The sequence below is a fragment of the Loxodonta africana genome, chromosome 4 (genome assembly GCF_030014295.1).
Source record: "Loxodonta africana isolate mLoxAfr1 chromosome 4, mLoxAfr1.hap2, whole genome shotgun sequence".
Classification (NCBI taxonomy): Eukaryota; Metazoa; Chordata; class Mammalia; order Proboscidea; family Elephantidae; genus Loxodonta; species Loxodonta africana.
The window spans coordinates 152,769,598-152,789,768 of NC_087345.1; the positions used below are offsets into that span (position 1 = coordinate 152,769,598).

General features: G+C 43.2%; 1 protein-coding gene across 5 annotated transcripts in view; it reads left to right on the forward strand.

Moving 5' to 3' along the window:
* CAMK1D (calcium/calmodulin dependent protein kinase ID) overlaps positions 1-20,171 on the forward strand; it is a 491,464-nt gene that overhangs the window by 463,914 nt on the left and 7,379 nt on the right. For 4 of the 5 annotated variants that reach the window (XM_023548911.2, XM_003410734.4, XM_064284866.1 and 1 more), the window contains 4 exons: positions 7,893-8,005; positions 9,294-9,372; positions 16,496-16,583; positions 18,518-18,635. In XM_023548911.2, the coding sequence (XP_023404679.1) occupies positions 7,893-8,005; positions 9,294-9,372; positions 16,496-16,583; positions 18,518-18,635 (398 nt within the window). Of the gene's footprint in view, positions 1-7,892; positions 8,006-9,293; positions 9,373-16,495; positions 16,584-18,517; positions 18,640-20,171 lie in introns of all 5 variants that reach the window. The other variant, XM_010590728.3, reaches the window with a different exon arrangement.

Sequence of the window (20,171 nt, forward strand, 5' to 3'; positions counted from 1 at the left end):
TAAGGCTGAAACACAAGGCTGAGTTTTCAAGCCTCCGTCCCTTTAGTGAATGAGCAAAATAGTTCAGAACAGAGACTTGAAATCACACAGAATAGGGCTTAAGTCCTAGGTCATAATTAGGTGTGTGACCTTGGACAAATCTCTAAACCTGAGTTTTTTTGCCTTTAAGCATTGTATGGTAAAACAGAGGAAAAACTCAAAAGAGGATAATTTAAGAGGGGTTTATATACAAGGGAAAAAGGACCCTTAGCACAAACGATTAAGAACTTGGCTGCTAACCAAAAGGTTGGTGGTTTGAACGCACCCAGCAGCCCCTCAGGAAAAAGACCTGGCTATCTGCTCCCATAAAGATTATAGCCTAGAAAACCCTCTTGGGGGCAGTTCTACTCTTTCACATGGGGTTTCCATGAGTCAGAAACAACTAGAGGGCACCTTACAATGAAAGCAAATGTACAATGACTGTTTACAAAGATGGGGGTGTGAGGGAACCACAAGGCATAGCAGATTGACCCTGGACTTAGTAGCAGCTGATCTAGACCCAACGGGATGAAGAGGGAGCATTTACTGCAACCCAGAGAGAATGGCTGGTAGAGTCAGGTGCCTTCAGTCAGGGATATAATCAGCCTGAGGGGAGGCTGATGAGAGGGACTCAGAGGAGTAGACAGTGTGACTTCCATTTCCTTGGTCCGCTACCATCTCCATAGGAGTCCATATTGGCTGGACTGTATCAGAAGTCAGAGAGGTCAATAACTCATGTATCAGTGCATAACAAGTCAGCCTCCCAGGGCACAGGGCAGAGTGGAGTGGCTCTAAAGTGGGTGAACTGAAGATGTCTAGCCCACCCACCTCATGGGAGGTGATTGATGGTTGAGTGAGATAATGCAGTAAAGCTTTCAGCGGAGTTCTTGACACGAAATAAGGGCTCAATCGAAGTTTAACTAGAACAAATTGGAATCTAGTAGTACAGTTGCATAAATGTGTTGCTGGTAGATAAGATGACAAATTAAATAACAGCTGAAAAGACTAGAAAGATGTAACAGTTCTTCCTGGAAGATAGGGCTGAGGCTGGAATAGAGGAGATGGAATGTCCTTTAAAGCATTTGGACATGGCTTTCTTTGAGTTGGGGAATTTAGATATTATGAACCATAAACTTTTAGGCCCAGAAAAGTTGGGACTGGGTTTATTGTTTTTGAGTACCCATGGAGATATCATTTGTAGATTATTTGAATGGTTTAATATATAAAATAGTTCACACTTAAGAAACATCAGTAAAGAGCGTGGCGATTACAAGCGCAAATAGGCAGATCCTTGACCACAAAGCTCACATGTTCTGTGTAAGAAGATAACAGCCCAAAGCTGTTCTCTCTCGTATTTGACTGCCTCTCTCCACACGAACTGTCTAATGAAACAGCCTGGCCAGGGAGCTGTCTGTGAAATTTCTAGATCTGAGCATGATTTTACAACTTCTGTTTGCTCCTCTGTTCTTATTTTAAAATCCTCTTTCTTCATTTTAACTTACACTCCAAGCTGGGAGCAGTGGTGGTCCAGGGGTAGAATTCTTGCCTTCAATGCAGGAGACCCAGGCTCGATTCCTGGCCAGTGCACCTTATACACAGTCCTCACTTATCTGTCAGTGGAGGTTTTCATGTTGGTATGATGCTGAACAAGTTTCAAGGAGCTTCCAGACCAAGATTGACTAGGAAGAAAGGCCTGGTCATCTACATCCAAAAATCAGCCAGTGAAAATCCTACGGATCACAATGGTCTAATCTAAAACCAATCATGGGGATGGCACAGGACCAGGTGGTGTTTCATTCTGTTGTGCATGGGGTCGCCATGAGTCAGGGGCCAACTTGACGGCAGCCAACAACAGCAACAACAATATGCTCCACTCAAAGCTAGGCCCATTCCTTCAGTACAGCCGCATAAACACAGTATTCTGTACAAAAAAGAGCTAAGGCTAGAAGAAATTGGAATACATGTTAAGAAAATTGGCTCAAGAATAAAACTTCCCTTGGGTTTTCTTAAATGTGTTTTTTTTTTTTTTAAAGAAAGCCAAATAATAAAATAAAACACTGCTGTTCATTAACAAAAACCTCAATTACCTAAAATCTAGTTTTTTCCAAGATGAAATAACTTTTCCATCTGCCTGCCTTTCCTAATTAAAAAAAAAAAAAATGCTGTCAAGTCAGTTCCAATTCATAGTGACCCTACATGCCCCAAAGGGTTTCCAAGGTTGTAATCTTTACGATAGCAGACTGCCACATTTTTCTCCTGTGGAGTGGCTGGTGGGTTTGAACCACAGACCTTTCAGTTAGCAGCCGAATGCCTTTCCTAACAGGCGCATTTCATTTAGCCTAGATCCTCATTATGGGACGTATTTACGTATCCATCTACTGCTTCAGGGTTTCCTTGGGCAGGGAAATATGTGCTTGGTGGTTTCAGAAGCACTGAGGTTCATTTAGCCAAAAGCAGCAAATCTTTGAAAGTGAAATTTTCCAGGCACTTAGCCCCTAAGTCAACCTTGTGGGGATAGATGAGTTTGAATCTTATCGGCCCACAGAATGTCTCACAGCCTTTAAAAATGTCATCAACCATTCCCCTACACAGCAGTGGCCTGGTGATATTGCACCTCAGGGTAGGAGGCGCCTGAAGAATGACTGACCCAAGGCTGTTTTTCTAAGCTTTATTAAATTTCTTACTTGCCAATAGCCCAATCCCTCACAGGCGTGGAATCTGTTGATTCCTGTTCATTTGTTCTTACACTGGTTTCCAGGCTGAAGCTGTGTTTTGAACAAACTTTGGTGTTGTGGGAAGATTTAGGGCTCATTTGGGGACAGAACTCCCACTGTGGCTGCCATCTCTGGGTTGTTGAGACTCTAGAGCTGGAACCATTTGATGCCATCCAGCTTTGCACCTGGGCTTCCAGAGTCAAGCCCACCTGCCTTCTGCTCTGTTGATCACATACAGCTGCAGCCTCAGGCCCACCCACCCTTCCCACTCTCCAGTCCCAGCCAGAGCCTCCCCTGCCCCCATGTGCCTCCAGCACATACAAGGTCTTTTCCTAAGTCTTTATCCAGCAAGATAAACTGGGAGAGGGGAGTTACAGAGCTAGGGTATCTCAGAACTGGAAGGAATATTAGAAATTTTTGAATTCAGCCTCTTCATTTTTAAATGAGGAAATTTTGGCCCCCAAAAGTGTGTTAATGGTCAACTGAAAGTCACATTAAGGACCTCTGGTGGCACAGTGGTTAAGCGCTCTGCTGCTAACCCAATGTTGGTGGTTCGAAGCCACCCAGCGACCTCACAGGAGAAAGACCTGGCGATCTGCTCCCACAAAGATTACAGTCTAGAAACTCAACCATGTATATGAGACTAAATGGGCACACAAGCCCAGGGGCAAGGACAAGAAGGCAGGAGGGGACAGGAAAGCTGGACAAATGGAAATGGGAAGCCCAAAGTGCAGAAGGGGAGAGTGTTGACACGTCATGGGGTTGGTAACCAATGTCACAAAACAATGTGTGTATTAATTGTTTAACGAGAAACTAATTTGCTGTATACCTTCATCTGAAATGCAATTTAAAAAAAGATTACTGCCTAGAACCCGCACGTTTGTCATACTGTGGGGGCTTGTGTGTTGCTGTGATGCTGGAAGCTATGGCACTGGTATTCAGATACGAGCAGGGTCACCCATGGAGGACAGGTTTCAGCTGAGCTTCCAGACTAGGAAAAAGGACCCAGCAGCCTACTTCTGAAAAGCATTAGCCAGTGAAAACCTTATGAATAGCAGCAGAACATTGTCTGATGTAGTGCTGGAAGATGAGCCCCCCAGGTTAGGAGACAATCAAAAGATGACTGGGGAAGAGCTCCCTCCGCAAAGTAGAGTCGACCTTAATGACGTGGATGGAGTAAAGCTTTCGGGACCTTCATTTGCTGATGTGACACGACTCAAAATGAGAAGAAACAGCTGTAAACATCCATTAATAATTGGAACCTGGAATATATGAAGTATGAATCTAGGAAAATTGGAAATCATCAAAAATGAAATGGAACGCATAAACATCAATATCCTAGGCATTAGTGAGCTAAAATGGACTGGTATTGGCCATTTTGAATTGGACAATCATATAGTCTACTATGCTGGGAATGACAACTCGAAGAGGAATGGTGTTGCATTCATCGTCAAAAAGAACATTTCAGGATCTACCCTGAAGTACAACACTGTCAGTGATAGGATAATATCCATACGCCTACAAGGAAGACCAGTTAATACAACTATTATTCAAATTTACACACCAACCGCTAGGGCCAAAGATGAAGAAATAGAAGATTTTTATCAGCTGCTACAGTCTGAAATTGATCAAACATGCAATCAAGATGCATTGGTAATTACTGGCGAATGGAATGCAAAAGTTGGAAACAAAGAAGAAGGATCAGTAGTTGGAAAATATGGCCTTGGTGATAGAAACAATGCCGGAGATCGAATGATAGAATTTTGCAAGACCAATGACTTCTTCATTGTAAATACCTTCTTTCACCAACATAAACGGCAACTATACACATGGACCTCACCAGATGGAACACACAGACATCAAACTGACTACATCTGTGGAAGGAGACGATGGAAAAGCTCAATATCATTAGTCAGAACAAGGCCAGGGGCCGACTGTGAAACAGATCATCAATTGCTCTTCTGCAAATTCAAGCTGAAAGTGAAGAAAATCAGAGCAAGTCCACGAGAGCCAAAATATGACCTTGAGTATATCCCACCTGAATTTAGAGACCACTTCAAGAATAGATTTGACACATTGAACTCTAGTGACCGCAGACCAGACGAGTTGTGGAATGACATCATACATGAAGAAAGCAAGAGGTCACTGAAAAGACAGGAAAGAACGAAAAGACCAAGATGGATGTCAGAGGAGACTCTGAAACTTGCTCTTGAGTGTCAAGCAGCTAAAGCAAAAGGAAGAATTGCTGAAGTAAAAGAACTGAACAGAAGATTTCAAAGGGCCTCTCAAGAAGACAAAGTATTATAATGACATGTGCAAAGAGCTGGAGATGGAAAACCAAAAGAGAAGAACACGCTCGGCATTTCTCAAGCTGAAAGAACTGAAGAAAAAATTCAACCCTCGAGTTGCAATAGTGAAGGATTCCACGGGGAAAATATTAAACGACGCAGGAAGCATCAGAAGAAGATGGAAGGAATACACAGAGTCATTATACCAAAAAGAATTAGTCTATATTCAACCATTTCAAGAGGTGGCATATGATCAGGAACCGATGGTACAGAAGGAAGAAGTCCAAGATGCTCTGAAGGCATTGGTGAAAAACAAGGCTCCAGGAATTGATGGAATATCAATTGAGATGTTTCAACAAACAGATGCAGCGCTGGAGGTGCTCACTCGTCTATGCCAAGAAATATGGAAGACAGCTTCCTGGCCAACTGACTGGAAGAGATGCATATTTATGCCTATTCCCAAGAAAGGTGATCCGACCGCATGTGGAAATTATAGAACAATATCATTAATATCACACGCAAGCAAAATTTTGCTGAAGATCATTCGAAAACGGCTGCAGCAGTATATCGACAGGGAACTGCCAGAAATTCAAGTCGGTTTCAGAAGAGGACGTGGAACTGGGGATATCATTGCTGATGTCAGATGGATCCTGGCTGAAAGCAGAGAATACCAGAAGGATGTTTACCTCTGTTTTATTGACGATGCAAAGGCATTTGACTGTGTGGATCATAACAAACTATGGATAACACTGCGAAGAATGGGAATTCCAGAACACTTAATTGTGCTCATGAGGAACCTTTACATAGATCAAGAAGGCAGTTGTTTGGACAGAACAAGGGGATACTGATTGGTTTAAAGTCAGGAAAGTGTGCGTCAGGGTTGTATTCTTTCACCATACCTATTTAATCTGTATGCTGAACAAATAATATGAGAAGCTGGACTATATGAAGAAGAACGGGGCATCAGGATTGGAGGAAGACTCATTAACAACCTGCATTATGCAGATGACACAACCTTGCTTGCTGAAAGTGGAGAGGACTTGAAGCACTTACTGATGAAGATCAAAGACCACCGCCTTCAGTATGGATTACACCTCAATATAAAGAAAACAAAAATCTTCACACCTGGACCAATGAGCAACATCATGATAAACGGAGAAAAGATTGAAGTTGTCAAGGATTTCATTTTACTTGTATCCACAATCAGCAGCCATGGAAGCAGCAGTCAAGAAATCAAAAGACGCATTGCATTGGGCAAATCTGCTGCAAAGGACCTCTTCAAAGTGTTAAAGAGCAAAGATGTCACCCTGAAGACTAAGGCGCATCTGACCCAAGCCATGGTATTTTCAATCACATCATATGCATGTGAAAGCTTGACAATGAACAAGGAAGACCAAAGAAGAGTTGACGCCTTTGAACTGTGGTGTTGGGGAAGAACATTGACTATACCATGGACTGCCAAAAGAATGAACAAATCTGCCTTGGAAGAAGTGCAGCCAGCATGCTCCTTAGAGGCAAGTATGACTAGACTGCATCTTATATACTTTGGACATGTTGTCAGGAGGGATCAATCCCTGGAGAAGGACATCATGCTTGGCAGAGTACAGGGTCAGTGGAAAAGAGGAAGACCCTCAATGAAGTGGATTGACACAGTGGCTGCAACAATGAGCTCAAGCATAACAACGATTGTAAGGATGGCGCAGGACCGGGCAGTGTTTCGTTCTGTTGTGTATAGGGTCGCTATGAGTCGGAACTGACTCGACGGCACCTAACAACAACAAAAACACTGCCTAGAAGACCCCATGGGGCAGTTCTACTCTGTCATATGGGGTCAGTATGAGTTGAAATTGACTCGTCGGCACCCAACAGCAACAAAAGTCACATTGGAACTGAGCACAGAACTGGAGAATCCGTGATTCTATGGAATGCATTGTATTTAGGGTATTTAATCAAAATTTCTACCCCTATTAAGTTTGTCAGGTGAATACTGGTACCTCTAGAACAATAAGTGGTTTGCACCAGCATCCTAATAAGATTTTTTTAAAATCAACTTTGAAATTGTTCAGTGGCTGAAATGGATAACAGTATTATCATAGTGCTAACCCCTGCTGATACCACGTATTAACGGGCAAGACTGTTGTTTGCCGTCACGTTGATTCTGACTCACGACGACCCTAGAGGTCAGAGTAGAACTGCCCCATTGGGGCTCCTAGGCTGTAATCTTTATGGGAGCAGATTGCCAGGCCTTTTCTCTTGTGGAGCCACTGGGTGGGTTCAAACCCCTGACATTTTGGCTAGCAGCTGAGCACTTAACAATTGCGTCACCAGGACTCCTTAATGGGCAAGACTATAACCCTTCAAATACCCAATTTGAGCATGGCAGGCTAGGGCCACTATGGCAACAAGGTTGTAGAATTTTCTTTTCTTCCTATGATGACTTTTGAAATAAAATAAACCTAGAAGGGTTCTGAAATGTTTACGAAGTATATATTTTGTTTGCTTGTTTTCCACCAACCCACCATACACTCACAGAAAAGAAGATCATAGCATTTATACAAAGAAGGTTGTTTGGTAGGTTTTTAGGGTATATTGCACTCTGTGGCTAATAACATGCAAAGTAAGGTAAAGCCAAACATATATTTATCTTTGATCATTACCTGAGTTAACGATTTCTGCTGCTTGTTAAATCAGAAGTTTACTTCTTTGCTACCCATAGAATGTGTGATTTCTTTACTGAGATTATATTTGTAGCACACACAGGGCAGGTTTCTTTAAACGCGATTGATAAATATCTGTTTCTTCTGGGAAAAATCTAAAACTACCACTTTCGATATAAAAAAGTTTCAGATCCTTATGCCATCTTGTCTTCCAGGCTCTGTGGCTACCCTCCTTTTTATGACGAAAATGACTCCAAACTCTTTGAACAGATACTCAAGGCAGAATATGAGTTTGACTCCCCCTACTGGGACGACATCTCTGACTCTGGTAGGTCTCCATCACCTCCCAGTGGGCAGTCCCTGGGACCCCTACCACCAGACCATCTTACCCTGGCAGGCCCAGTGGGAGTCAGAATGGCCCCAAGGCTCCCAAAGAAGCTTCATGAGCTACATATTTGGGTTTGACTTGCAAAGCTGAGGAAAGACTGGGGCCATTTGATCTGAGCCAGGCTGAGGGATGTGGGGCTCACCCATCTACCACTCCTAGCCCTGGTCTGGATGCTCCAGGAATGAAACAATATTACCCCAAAACCAAACCCCTTGCCATTGAGTCGATTCTGACTCATAGTGGCCCTTTAGAGCAGAGCAGAACTGCCCCATAGGGTTTCCAAAGAGTGGCTGGTGGATTCAAACTGCTGACCTTTTGATTAGCAGCTGAGCTCTTAACCACTACACTACAAAACAATATTAAGTAACATTTATTTGCACTTACTGTGTACTGAGCACTATAAGCTCTATACATGTATTAACTCACTTAGTCCTCAGGACAAACCATCAGGTAGGTCTTACTATTATCCCATTTGATGGATGAGGAAACTGAGGCACCAGAAGATTAAATAACTCAACCAAAGTCACACAGCTAGCAAGTGGCACAGCTGGGATTTGAACCCAAGTTCTTATTCTAGCCCACGTCTTATCTACTATGCCACACTGAAATATTCCCAGGAAAGTTTGCCATTTCTTCCTCAGGGGTAAAGATCAAAACCCAAGCCCCAAGTATTTTGACTAAACCTCTCTGAGCCATGAGTTGGAGCTGACTTGACAGCAACTAACGAGTGGGCTACAGATGATGCTTCTTGAAAGTTTTGTATCCCCAGTGCCTAGGCCAGGACCTAGCGAGCTTAGTAGGTGCTCAGCGAATTTTGTTGAATCAGCGATGTCTAAAACACGTAGGGACATCAACAAAACAGCACTCTCCAGCAGTGGGGGGCCCAATAAAAGGCACAGTATTATGAGGATATTTTATCTCTTCTTTAAATTTTTTTTTTTTTTTTTTAAACAGAAGGTGTCTAGAGAGACACCTGCTAGAGAGAAGGAAACTGAAGCTGTAGAGCCAGAGTCCTAGGCCTCACTCACTTGGTGTCCCAAGCCTTGGCCTCCCTTTTTCTCAAGTGCTGGTACTGCGTACCCTTTGCGTCTAAGTACAGTAGGGCCAGTGGAGGGCTGGTCTTATATTCCCCATGGCACACACTGTATTCTCAAAAATCTGGTGGTGTCATATTGTCACATCTCAAGACACAAACTCATTCCTACCCTTCTGCTTTGTTTTTAAACAGCTAAAGACTTCATTCGGAATTTGATGGAGAAAGATCCAAATAAAAGATACACGTGTGAGCAGGCAGCCCGGCACCCGTGGTAAGAAAAATCACCCAGGGTCAAGACCATGTCGTCTAATGCTTTCCCAGTATAAACTTCCTCTGGGCTGTTCTTAACTGTGAAAACCACAGGTAATCATTCCATCTCACTCTGACTGATGGCTCTACTCCTTCCACTGAGCCAATAGTTGACTATTTTGTTCCCTTGGGACACAGTCTTCTTCTGATTACACCAATGAGAAATTAAGTGTGCACGAAAGATGGCTGTAGCTTTTTCACTTTACGTGAAGCTTTTTAGGGTTGCTTTTATTGAAGGTAATTGCCCACTGAGGCATTAAGACTGGAGATTATTCTTGAGTTTATTCCTCAGTAGTTGGATGAATTGAAGTTACACTTTTTTCCTTTTAAGGTGCATCTCATGTTAGTGTTTCTTCAACTCCAAAAGGATTCCTGGACAGTTTATGGCATTCTACACGATGTTTTCAGCAGTGTGCTTTAAGCTACACCTGTTTTTATGCTACTGACTAGTTGTGAATCCAGCTTCATTATCTACCAGCTGTGACTTTTGGTTTATACTTCTCTAAGCATCAATTTTTTTCATCTTTAAAATGAGAATAACAATATGTAAAGTACAGGGTTGATTTGAGGAATAATTGATTATGCATGTTTAGGGCTTAGCACAATATCTGGTACATAATAAATGCTTAATTAATTGTAGCTATTAGGCACCTTGGAAGAAAGGTCTGGTGATCTACTTTTGAAAAATCAGCCATTGGAAACCTTTTGGAGCATATGGGGTTGCCATGAGACAGAATCAACTTGAGGGCAACCGGTTTTGGTTATTATTAAAGCACCATGAGCATCCATATTGAAACAAACGCCACGCATGGCAAAGTAGCTGATAAAACATTCTTCCTAAGTCTCATATGCTAGTTAACCTTTCAAAGGAGATCTGCTTAAAGGTACTGATCTCAGTGAACTCAATATCACAGTGTTCTTATGTGTAATAATGGCCGTTGTTCACTAGCGCTTGTTATGTTCTAGGTGCTGTGCTGATTGCATTAAAATAGTATTCCATTTTTACCTCATAATTAACCCTGTGAGGTAGGTTTTTTCTCCATTTCAGAGATGAGGAAATTGAGTTAGAAAGCTAAAGTAACTTAGCTACAGTTACACAACTAGCCAATGGCAAAGCAAGATTCCAGCCAAAACTGATTCCACTGCTTATATTCTTCGTCACAGCTCTGGAAGAAGGGGAAGAAAGAGAGGGTTTGGGGGAGAAGGAAGGAATTTTCCAAGAGTGAGCAGGGTTGAGGCTATATCATCTTGACATATGTGTATGTATATATATGTACATATGTGAGTCCTGATGACACATGCTTAAGTGGTACCTGGCTGCTAACCAGAGGTTGGCGGTTCAAACCCACCCATTGACTCCACGGGAGAAAGACCTGGTGATATACTTCCGTAAAGATTACAGCCAAGAAAACCCTAGGGGGCAGTTCCACTTCATTACACCGAGTCCCTATGAGTCGGAATCAACTTAGTGGCACCCAGTAGCAACATGTATGTGCATGTATATATATATATATATTTTTTTTTTTGGTGTGGCAAAATATATATAATAGAAAGCTTGCCATTTCAACCATTTTGAAGTTTACAATTCAGTGACATTAATGACATTCACCATGTTGTGCTACCATATCTTGATATTTTTTAATGGCACTTTGGACAATAGGTCAAAGTGACAGTGAAGATAGAGGTTTTCTTACTTCATAAGCTTTAACACTGTGAAAGACTGTTGAGATCATCTCACAGAGGAGGAAAATGAGCTCAAAAGAAGTGAAGTGATTTGCCTCTTAGTGCTCATTCACTAATCCAGCCCCACTCTGTAGAAGCCAGGAAGGCCAGTAAAAGCCTAGTCTTTCTTCACCAAACATTTTTGAGGAACCAAAGAAGGGAGAGATCAGCTTTACTGAGGGGGGTGTGAGTAGGGCAGAGTCTGCTCAGCAGAAACCAGAAAGACTTCGCTGAGGTGTTGATGCCCACGTTGAGTCTTACAGGACGAGAAGGCTTCCACCAAGTGAGCCAGAATGCAGAGGGGATTCCACACAGGACAAGCAACCTGGGCCATACTGTGGAGGCTAACACTTCACACCCACTCATGGTGTCACAGGCATTTGATGTTTCTGGAGTAAGAATAGACAAAGAAGAGGGACCAGAGATGAGACTAGAAAGGAAGGCAGGAAGTAGCAGAGTTCTGGTGTGAATTCTCCTATAGGCAGAATCCAAGCCCTGGGTGACCTAGGGCAAACTGCTTAACACTTTGGGCCTCATCTGTGGAACTGAATAATAAATGACAACAACGTATATCCTGTAGGGATGCATTTGAAGGGGTGGGTTAAATGAGATAATACGTATAAAGAAGAAAAGTACCTGGCACAGAATAAATTTCAAGTATATATGAGTTGCCGTTATTTTATTGTGCTGTACTAAGGAACTTAGTGGGGGCCCCTGTGGGTTTTAAGCAGGGTGATCAGATTGCATTTTAGACATTTCAGTCTGGCTGCAGGGTAGAGGATGAGTTGTGGAAGAGGGGGCATGGGATGGTGGCGAGAAGGGGCAGACCAGAGGTGGAGGTGAGGCTGTCCCAGAGGAAGATGGTGGAGGTCAGCCCAAAGGCAGCGCAACAGGGACAGAGAGGGAAGGAGGGGGCTGTGAGAGACACTCAAGGAGCGGAGAAGTTACAGGTCTTGGACAGAACACTGGTGGGGTGTACACTGGGGCAAAGAGGGAGCTAAAATCATTCCCAAGCTTCCAGTTTAAGGGACCGGAAGGATGATTTCACTGGGGAGAGAAGCAGATTTGAGTGGAAGAGAATGAGTTCAGCTTTAAAAAAATTTGGGCATGCTGAATTCGAAGTCTTGGAATCATCTAGATCAAGAGCTCTGAAGCAGTTTGCTATTTGAGCCTGGAGCTCAGGAGAGGTCAAGCTAGAGATGAAGACTTTGGAGTCACCAACATGTGCCACATTGTAAGATTTACTAGCATTGGAACTGTACAAGCAGAGGTGTTTTTTTTTTTTTTCTCCAGTGTTTTATAGTTTTTACTGTGCATTTTAAAGCTCTCAAGAAGTCAAACATTGGAAAGTGATAAACATGAATGTATTCAGCTCAAATGTCATGGAAACTCCACACATGCCTGCATTTATGATACGCTTTTCTCTTTTATATAAAATTACCTGGGCAAAGGAGAACATGGATTCAGCTGAGAGCTGGCAGAAAGTAGAATAATTATTCCAGTGATGCATACATAGCCTTTTCAGCATCACCAGCCTGGAAGCTGTGGTCTTGGCCTATCAGTTATATCCAGAGAGCATCGTCTGTTGTTCTGCACTTGTCAACTTAGTCAGGGCCACCTAGAGCTAGGAGAAACCAAAACCAAGCCCGCTGCCGTTGAGTCAATTCCAACTCGAGGTGACCCTATAGGACAGAGTAAAACTGCCCCATAGGGTTTCCAAGGCTGAAATCACAGACTTCCGCATTTGAACCACCAACCTTTCAGTTAGCAACCAAGTGCATAACCACTACACCACTAGGGCTCACAGACACCTTCCCTTAGCCTCCAAACAGGCCACTCTAGGCAGGAGAGGGCACTTTTCAAGTCTCTCCTAGTAGAAAGCAGCTGGCTCGTTCTTACCAGATGTTTCCCAAGCCTCTTTCTCTTGTAGTGTGTGGTAAGGAACAAAACAGGCTGCTGACTGATGGCCAGAGAGCAGAGAACTGCAGGTGGCAGAGTGGGAACCCATTCAGGATGTCTTCGCTTTACAGTTATAGGGAAGAACCTTGGCAGAGTCTATTTATCTGGTTTGAATTGTTCTGAACCTTTGTCTCCAGCTTCATTGACAAGAACACTAAAGTGACAGTACTGACCATCAGGACCAGAGGTTGCACTCAGCCAGCTCCAAGGCTTACAACGAACAAGGGCAATATACCCACCTGGGGGAAACACGTGTACCTTGCAGGTCAGGGTGGCATCTGCAGCCTCTCCTGAATATTCACTGAGACCCCATCTGCTCTTCTGGGCTCCATCCACGGAACAGCTATTAGAACAGTTGGAAAGATGGAAAAAGCTGGGAATTCTGGTTGTCCACAGGAATTGTGAAGCAGCCCAAGAGACTGGTGAAGCATTGTCTGGGTTACCCACCAGGCATTGCCAAGCCTGTCTTGAGCAAGTGATTGGAAAAACACAATATCAGAGCTGTAGAGGTAGAGGAAACCCTATACAAAGAGCAAAAACACAAAAAGGAAAGATGATGATGATCTGTGAGAGAGAAGGATAGTAAGACAGGCCTCAAAAGGGTGTGATTTCTATCAATGCCATCTACATTGTTTGTTGTTGTTTTGTTGTTGTGTACCATTGAGTTGATTCCAACTTATAGTGACCCCATGTGACAGAGTAGAACTGCCCCAAAGGGTTTTCTAGGATGTAATCTACAGAAGCAGATTGCCAGGTCTTTCTCCCGCAGAGCCATTGGGTGGGTTTGAACCACCAACCTTTTCAGTTAGCAACTGAGAGCCTCACCGTCAGTAGTACAGGGGTTAAGACTGGAAAGTAAGGAAGAATATGAGACAAGAACCAAAGGTATGTACCCATAGTTTTACATATGTGTGTGTGTACAAGATTTATAAAGAAATCTTTCTGTATCAGATGTGTTTATCAATTCCTAAGACAATCTATATGACAACTAAGATCGCTTGCAATTCTAAGTGTTGGTGGCTCCCATTTTTCTGATGACTAATTCTGAAGTTAGTAATGCTGAGCATCAGTGAGTGTCATGTATTGTCATTGTAAACTTCCTGGCTATCCTGTTTTCATGGTGGTGCCTATCTGAGGAAAACTGTTCTATGCTGTTGTGGCCCAAGGTAGCTGTATCTCCCCCAAAAGAGTGCCCAATGGGGTGCTCGGACCACCTTCTGCCCAACTGGATTTTTCCCCAGCCACAGTATACCCTAGGACTGTGGGAAGTGAGCTTGAAGCATTCCTAAAATAATTGGGCATTTGCATTTTCCTCACATCTCAGCTCCTGTGAACCTACAGAGAAGGTGTGGGAAGCAAACTACAGGGAACAGGACCGAGGCTCAAAGCGTTTCAGGCCACACTGCTGACAGTCAGTGGAGCCCAAGTCCTGGAGTCCTGGGCTCCCCATCACCGGACTGTTTGCTTTGGAGCACAGGGCTCTGTCCTGAGGCAGTGCTCAGCCCAGGGAATTCCATACTTCCTACCACTTCTGCCCTGTTGTTTCCAAGAAAGAGTTGGCCGCTGACAAGTTTGAATTGGCATCGAGTTGTGAGGACATAGATTTTATAAACAGTGTAGGAGGAAGCAATCACAGGAGCTCTCTAGGAGAGAAAGCTTAATCAAGACTTGTACAGTTCCTCATGAGTCTCCCCATTGCTCCTGTTTAGGACATATTTGTCCATTCAGCTATCCTATTTCTCTCTCATTGATGTGTGTGTCTGGGAAAAGGAGACCATTGACAGTTATGGGAAATAAAAATCTGATTCTCTACAGTTAATTTCCTACTGTCACCTTGGCATGTATTTTCATCCTTGCTGGAAAAAAGAAGGGAGTGTATTTGGGGGAGAGTTGCTGAAACTCTCAGACTCAACTTAGTATCCTCAACTTAGGTCAGCATTGCACAGAGTGAATGTCTGGTCCATCAACCATGTCTTCAGTTCTAAAGTGAAAGTCTGGGTGGGCGGGAAAATATTCTTTATTCAGGGATAATTTCTTGACTGACTAAGCCCTAAGCATTTCCTTTCACTTCCCAGAGCAGTTGGAAGGAATAGCCTGTGGCATCCAGGCTGTTTCATGCAAGGGCAGTCTGGGTCTGCGAGATGAAAGCTTTCCCCACTTACCAGTTACCTTCCAGCCAGGGAGGATGTGGACAGTCCCTGGCATCTGCCCCTTAACTTTTCCCAGACTCAATAAACTACTTCTTAGGCAACCATGCCAACCTAGAATTTAACAGTTTGGTGCTAAAGAAGGGGAAGATGGAATGGTCAAAGCCTAGAAGAGGTTGAAATTGGGGGTGAGGCCAAGTGGTTGGGCATAGATGGAGGATGATGTTTAGGCTGAGAAGGGTCTGTGTGAGAGAAGAATGAGCTATGAGGTGACCTCCAGGTAATTAGTAAAACTGGAGATTGTAAGTCAAGAGGGAGAAGTAGGAGGTGTGAGACTTAAAAAGAGAAAGTGGGAGGATGATAGAGCAGAGGGAGGAAATAGTAGGATGAGGGGAGACCCCAAGGAAAGGAAGTCAGGAGCAAACCTAACTTCTTCCCTGACAATCAGAAAAGGCTAAGGAATAAACAAGAACTAAATATCAAGGACGCAGCTTAAAGTAGACTGGCCCTAGTCCTTTTAGTACCAGGAATTTTTCTAGAAAATGCAGGAATAGAAGATACACCAAGTGTGCCTGAACTGTGACTGGGAATCCCCTCTCCAAGCTAAACAGAAGGTGAGGGGGCACAGGGTCACGGGTGTGGGTAAGTAGAATGTTGTAGCGCTCACTACAGGTAGGACGGAGCCAAAGGAAGCTGTCAGCTCGGGGCTGTGAGCAGGGCATCAGGCAGAGGTCCTGGTGAGGGCTAACTAAGTAGGGGCCTCGGGTATGGTGGAGGCAGAAAGCAGGGTCCCTGGGTGGGGATCTTGTGGTCAGGCCAAACAGGGAACAAGCTTGAGACCACAGAGGTGAACTGTTGCAGGTAGGAAGCTGATGTGGAGGGAGAGGGATTTAGAAAGAGGGAGAAGGATGGAAAAGTATGAATTCAGGTTTCATGGTCATCATGGATTCTGGGGTAGAAAAAAGAAAACAAGAGCCACGTACTGATGTCAACCAGGAAGACGGTGGCAGATCCTGGGGAGGGTATAGAAGGTGGAATAGGCCTTGGTGAAAATTGGATGGATTTAAATCACTGGTAGCTGTAGTGGCAGCAGCTCATGGGCTCCGAGAAGAGCCACAGGACGAAATAAACAGCCTGGAAGGGGCAGTGGCAAGCCGCCCTGTCAGGACCCTGAGGAAACGGATAGGAAAGCAGCTTGGGACCTAGTGTCACGGCCCCCAGAGAAACACTTCTGAAAAGCATCTGTTTCTGTTTCAGGATCGCTGGTGACACAGCCCTCAACAAAAACATCCACGAGTCTGTCAGCGCCCAGATCCGGAAGAACTTTGCAAAAAGCAAATGGAGAGTAAGTCTTGTGCTTATTAAATCCTCAGTGAATGCAACTACTGTCCTGAAACTTGCTCTACAATTTGAGTCTTTCTAATTTGTAAAGGTTACTATCACTTGAGTTGGAGCCCTGGTAGTACAGTGGTTAAGAGCTCGACTGCTAACCAAAAAGGTTTTCAGTTCTAATCCACGAGCTGCTCTGCATAGCAATCTGATTCCTTAAAAATTTACAGCCTTGGGAACTCTATGGGGCAGTTTTTCTCTGTCCAATATGGTTGCTATAAGGTCGCTATGAATTGGAATCGACTTGACGGCAATGAATTTTTTTTCACTGAGTTTGGACTAAATTCCCCAGAACCTCATCAAAATAAGTTTGCTAATTTCAACAAATGAAGACTTGGAGTATTAGGGTGTAAGAAGGATAAAGTATGCAACTTAACATTTCCCCTCTGTGACTTACAAACAGTAATAGAGCCAGCTCTTATTCATTTGCTATTTCTTCATATAATCTTCCTTGTAATTTCTTCACTTTGCTAGCACTTTGAATAGTCAACTTTATTAAAGAAGTGTTGTGAGGAAACCCTGGTGGCATAGTGGTTAAGCGCTATGGCTGCTAGCCAAAGGGTCGGAGGTTCAAATCCGCCAGGCGCTCCTTGGAAACTCTATGGGGCAGTTCTACTCTGTTCTATAGGGTCGCTATGATTCGGACTCGACTCGACGGCACTGGGTTTGGGTTTTTATAAGGAAAAAGGAATTCCCTGAGTGGTGCAAATGTTTAGCACACTTGGCTGCTAACCAGAAAGTTGAAGGTTCAAGTCCACCCAGAGGCAGCTCAGAAGAAAGGCCTGACAATCTACTTCTGAAAAAATCAGCCACTGAAAACTCTATGGAGCACACTTCTACTCTGACATGGGTTGGCATGAGTCAGTTTTTTTGTTTTTTTTGTTTTTTTTTTTGAGGGAAAAGAACCAGAAATCTGAGTTGAGCTCATCAGTATTTTCTGGCAAAAATGTGATAGATTTAAACCATCGAGGTTTCGTGACCAGCAGTTCGTTACCTAAACTCTTTGTGTTCTAATCAGTGTGGATAATTAAGAGCTGGCTGTTTTGCCACAAAACCCACCAGTGAGAGTCTATATAGAAGTAAAATTAATTCCACTGACCTAGTTTATTCAGAAAGGAGCCCTGGTGGTGCAACGATTAAGTGCCTGGCTGCTAACTGAAAGGTGTGCGGTTTGAACCCACCAGTGTCTGTGCGGTAGAACAGACCCGGCGATCTGCTCCTGTAAAGATTACAACCTGGGAAACCCTAGGGGACAGTTCTACTCTGTCCTATAGGGTCCCTATGAGTTGGAATCGACTCGACGACACACAACAACAGTTTATTTAAATCAATTGTTACTCTTTAGAACAGAAGTAGTATCAATAATAAAACCCATTGCCATTGAGTCAATTCCGACTCATAGCAACCCTGTAAGACAGAGTAGAACTGCCACATAGAGTTTCCAAGGAGCACCTGATAGATTTGAACTACCAGCCTTTTGGTTAGCAGCCGTAGCTCTTAACCACTACACCACCAGGGTTTCCAGTACCAATAATAGAAAAATAAAAACTATTTTAAAATATCACATTTTACAGTAGTATAATTTGCCTTTTAATGTAAATGTCATTTCTCTTAAATTATAGAAAGAATTGGTTTACATTTATTTTATATATTTATTATAGCAGAAGAAAAAATTTTTAAATCTTCAAAATACATTTTGATGGGGGTGTCAAATAAATTAGTGTACTTTTGAAAGAAAGATTGAATCAACATCCGTTTCCTTTATAGAGTGTCATGAGGATGTTTAAGATGTTTAAACTGCTTAGGGTAATGGGAAAAATAATAGGACACAGTCTGAGTCTTCTAATTAGCCAGAATATTTTGTCTGCTTTTTTGTTTCTTAAATTTCAGCAAGCATTCAATGCCACGGCCGTTGTGAGACATATGAGAAGACTACATCTTGGCAGCAGCCTGGACAGTTCAAATGCAAGTGTTTCGAGCAGCCTCAGCTTGGCCAGCCAAAAAGATTGTGCGTATGTAGCAAAAACAGAACTCTTCAGCTGGCATTTAAGAACATTCTGGGGTGGGGAGGAGGGAACTATCATTTGTTGAGTACCTACCTGCTGTTTGGCAGGCACTTTCAAGACTTTATCCCATTTAATACTCATAACAACCTCGGATGTAGGTATTATTATTTCCACTTACAGATAAGAACTCTGTAGTTCAAATTGTACACAGCTGGGTCTGTCTGGATAAGGCCCAGGTGCTATCTGATATACCTCCCTCCCCTCTGATTGGCTTCTCACTGTGGAGTCACTCTTAGAAATTGAGGACAGGGTAGCAAAGACTCAGGATCCTATTAACTTTTACTACATTTTTTCTTTTTAGTGAGGACGATAATTTGAGCTAATATGTATGAAATGCATTGGCTTTGCAGTAAAGAAGATGGAATAGTCATTCATTATCCATCTTTGCGTGGCATAGCACATCAATGAAGGCACATTCCACTTCACATTTCTCTCTCCCACTCCCCCTCTTGATGTGTCTTTCTCTATAGATTTATCTTAATGTTATATTGGGCCATTCCAGTGGCTCCTCTCCAGTTAAGATCTGTTGCCTTGATCTTCTCCCATCAGCCCTCCTATCCCTAACACTGAGCAGTTCTTCAGCTTTTCCCAGCTGTATTAGCTTCCTAAGGAGCCCTGGTAATGCAGTGGTTAAGTGTTGGGCTGCTAACCAAAAGGTTGACAGTTTGAACCCACCAGCTACTCTGCAGAAGAAAGATTTGACAGTCTGCTTCTGTAAAGATTTACAGCCTTGGAAACCCTATGGGGCAGTTCTACTCTGTCCAATACTTCTTACAATGATAGTATGTATTCCGTACCAGTTCAGTGCCTAGTACATAGTAAATGCTCAAGAAATGGAACCTATTGTATTATGGTGGAGCCCTGGTGGCACAGTGGTTAAGACATTGGCTGCCAACGAAAAGGTCAGCTGTTCAAATCCACCAGTCTCTCCTTGGAAACCCTATGGGGCAGTTCTGCTGTGTCCTGTAGGATGGCTATGAATCAGAATCGACTTGATGGCAGTGGGTTTTTTGGTTATTACATTATGGTGACTTAAACCATGTAGTTTTCTAATACAAAGCAGTTATAATTATTATAATGAAAAAAGGAGAGGAGATTTGGGCCTAAGAACAAAGCATTTTGACACAAATACTTTCCTATAGTAGGTGTCTTAGTTTGCTAAGGCTGCAGAATAAAAAATACCACAAGTGGATGGCTTTAAAGAACAGAAATTTATCTTCTCACAGTTTTGGAGGCTAGAAGTCCAAAATCAGGGCATCTACAGAGCCAGGTTCCATCTCTCTCTATATACGTGTTTCTTGGCTGCTTGTAGGTGTATCCTCATATGCATTTGTCTCCTCCTGTCTGTGTCTGTGTCTTACTCAAGACACCACTCCAAAAGAATTAGGTTTAGGGCCCACCCTACTCTGGTATGTCCTCATTAATGTAATGAAACAAAACCCCTATTTCCACACAGGGTCATATTTACAGGTACACGG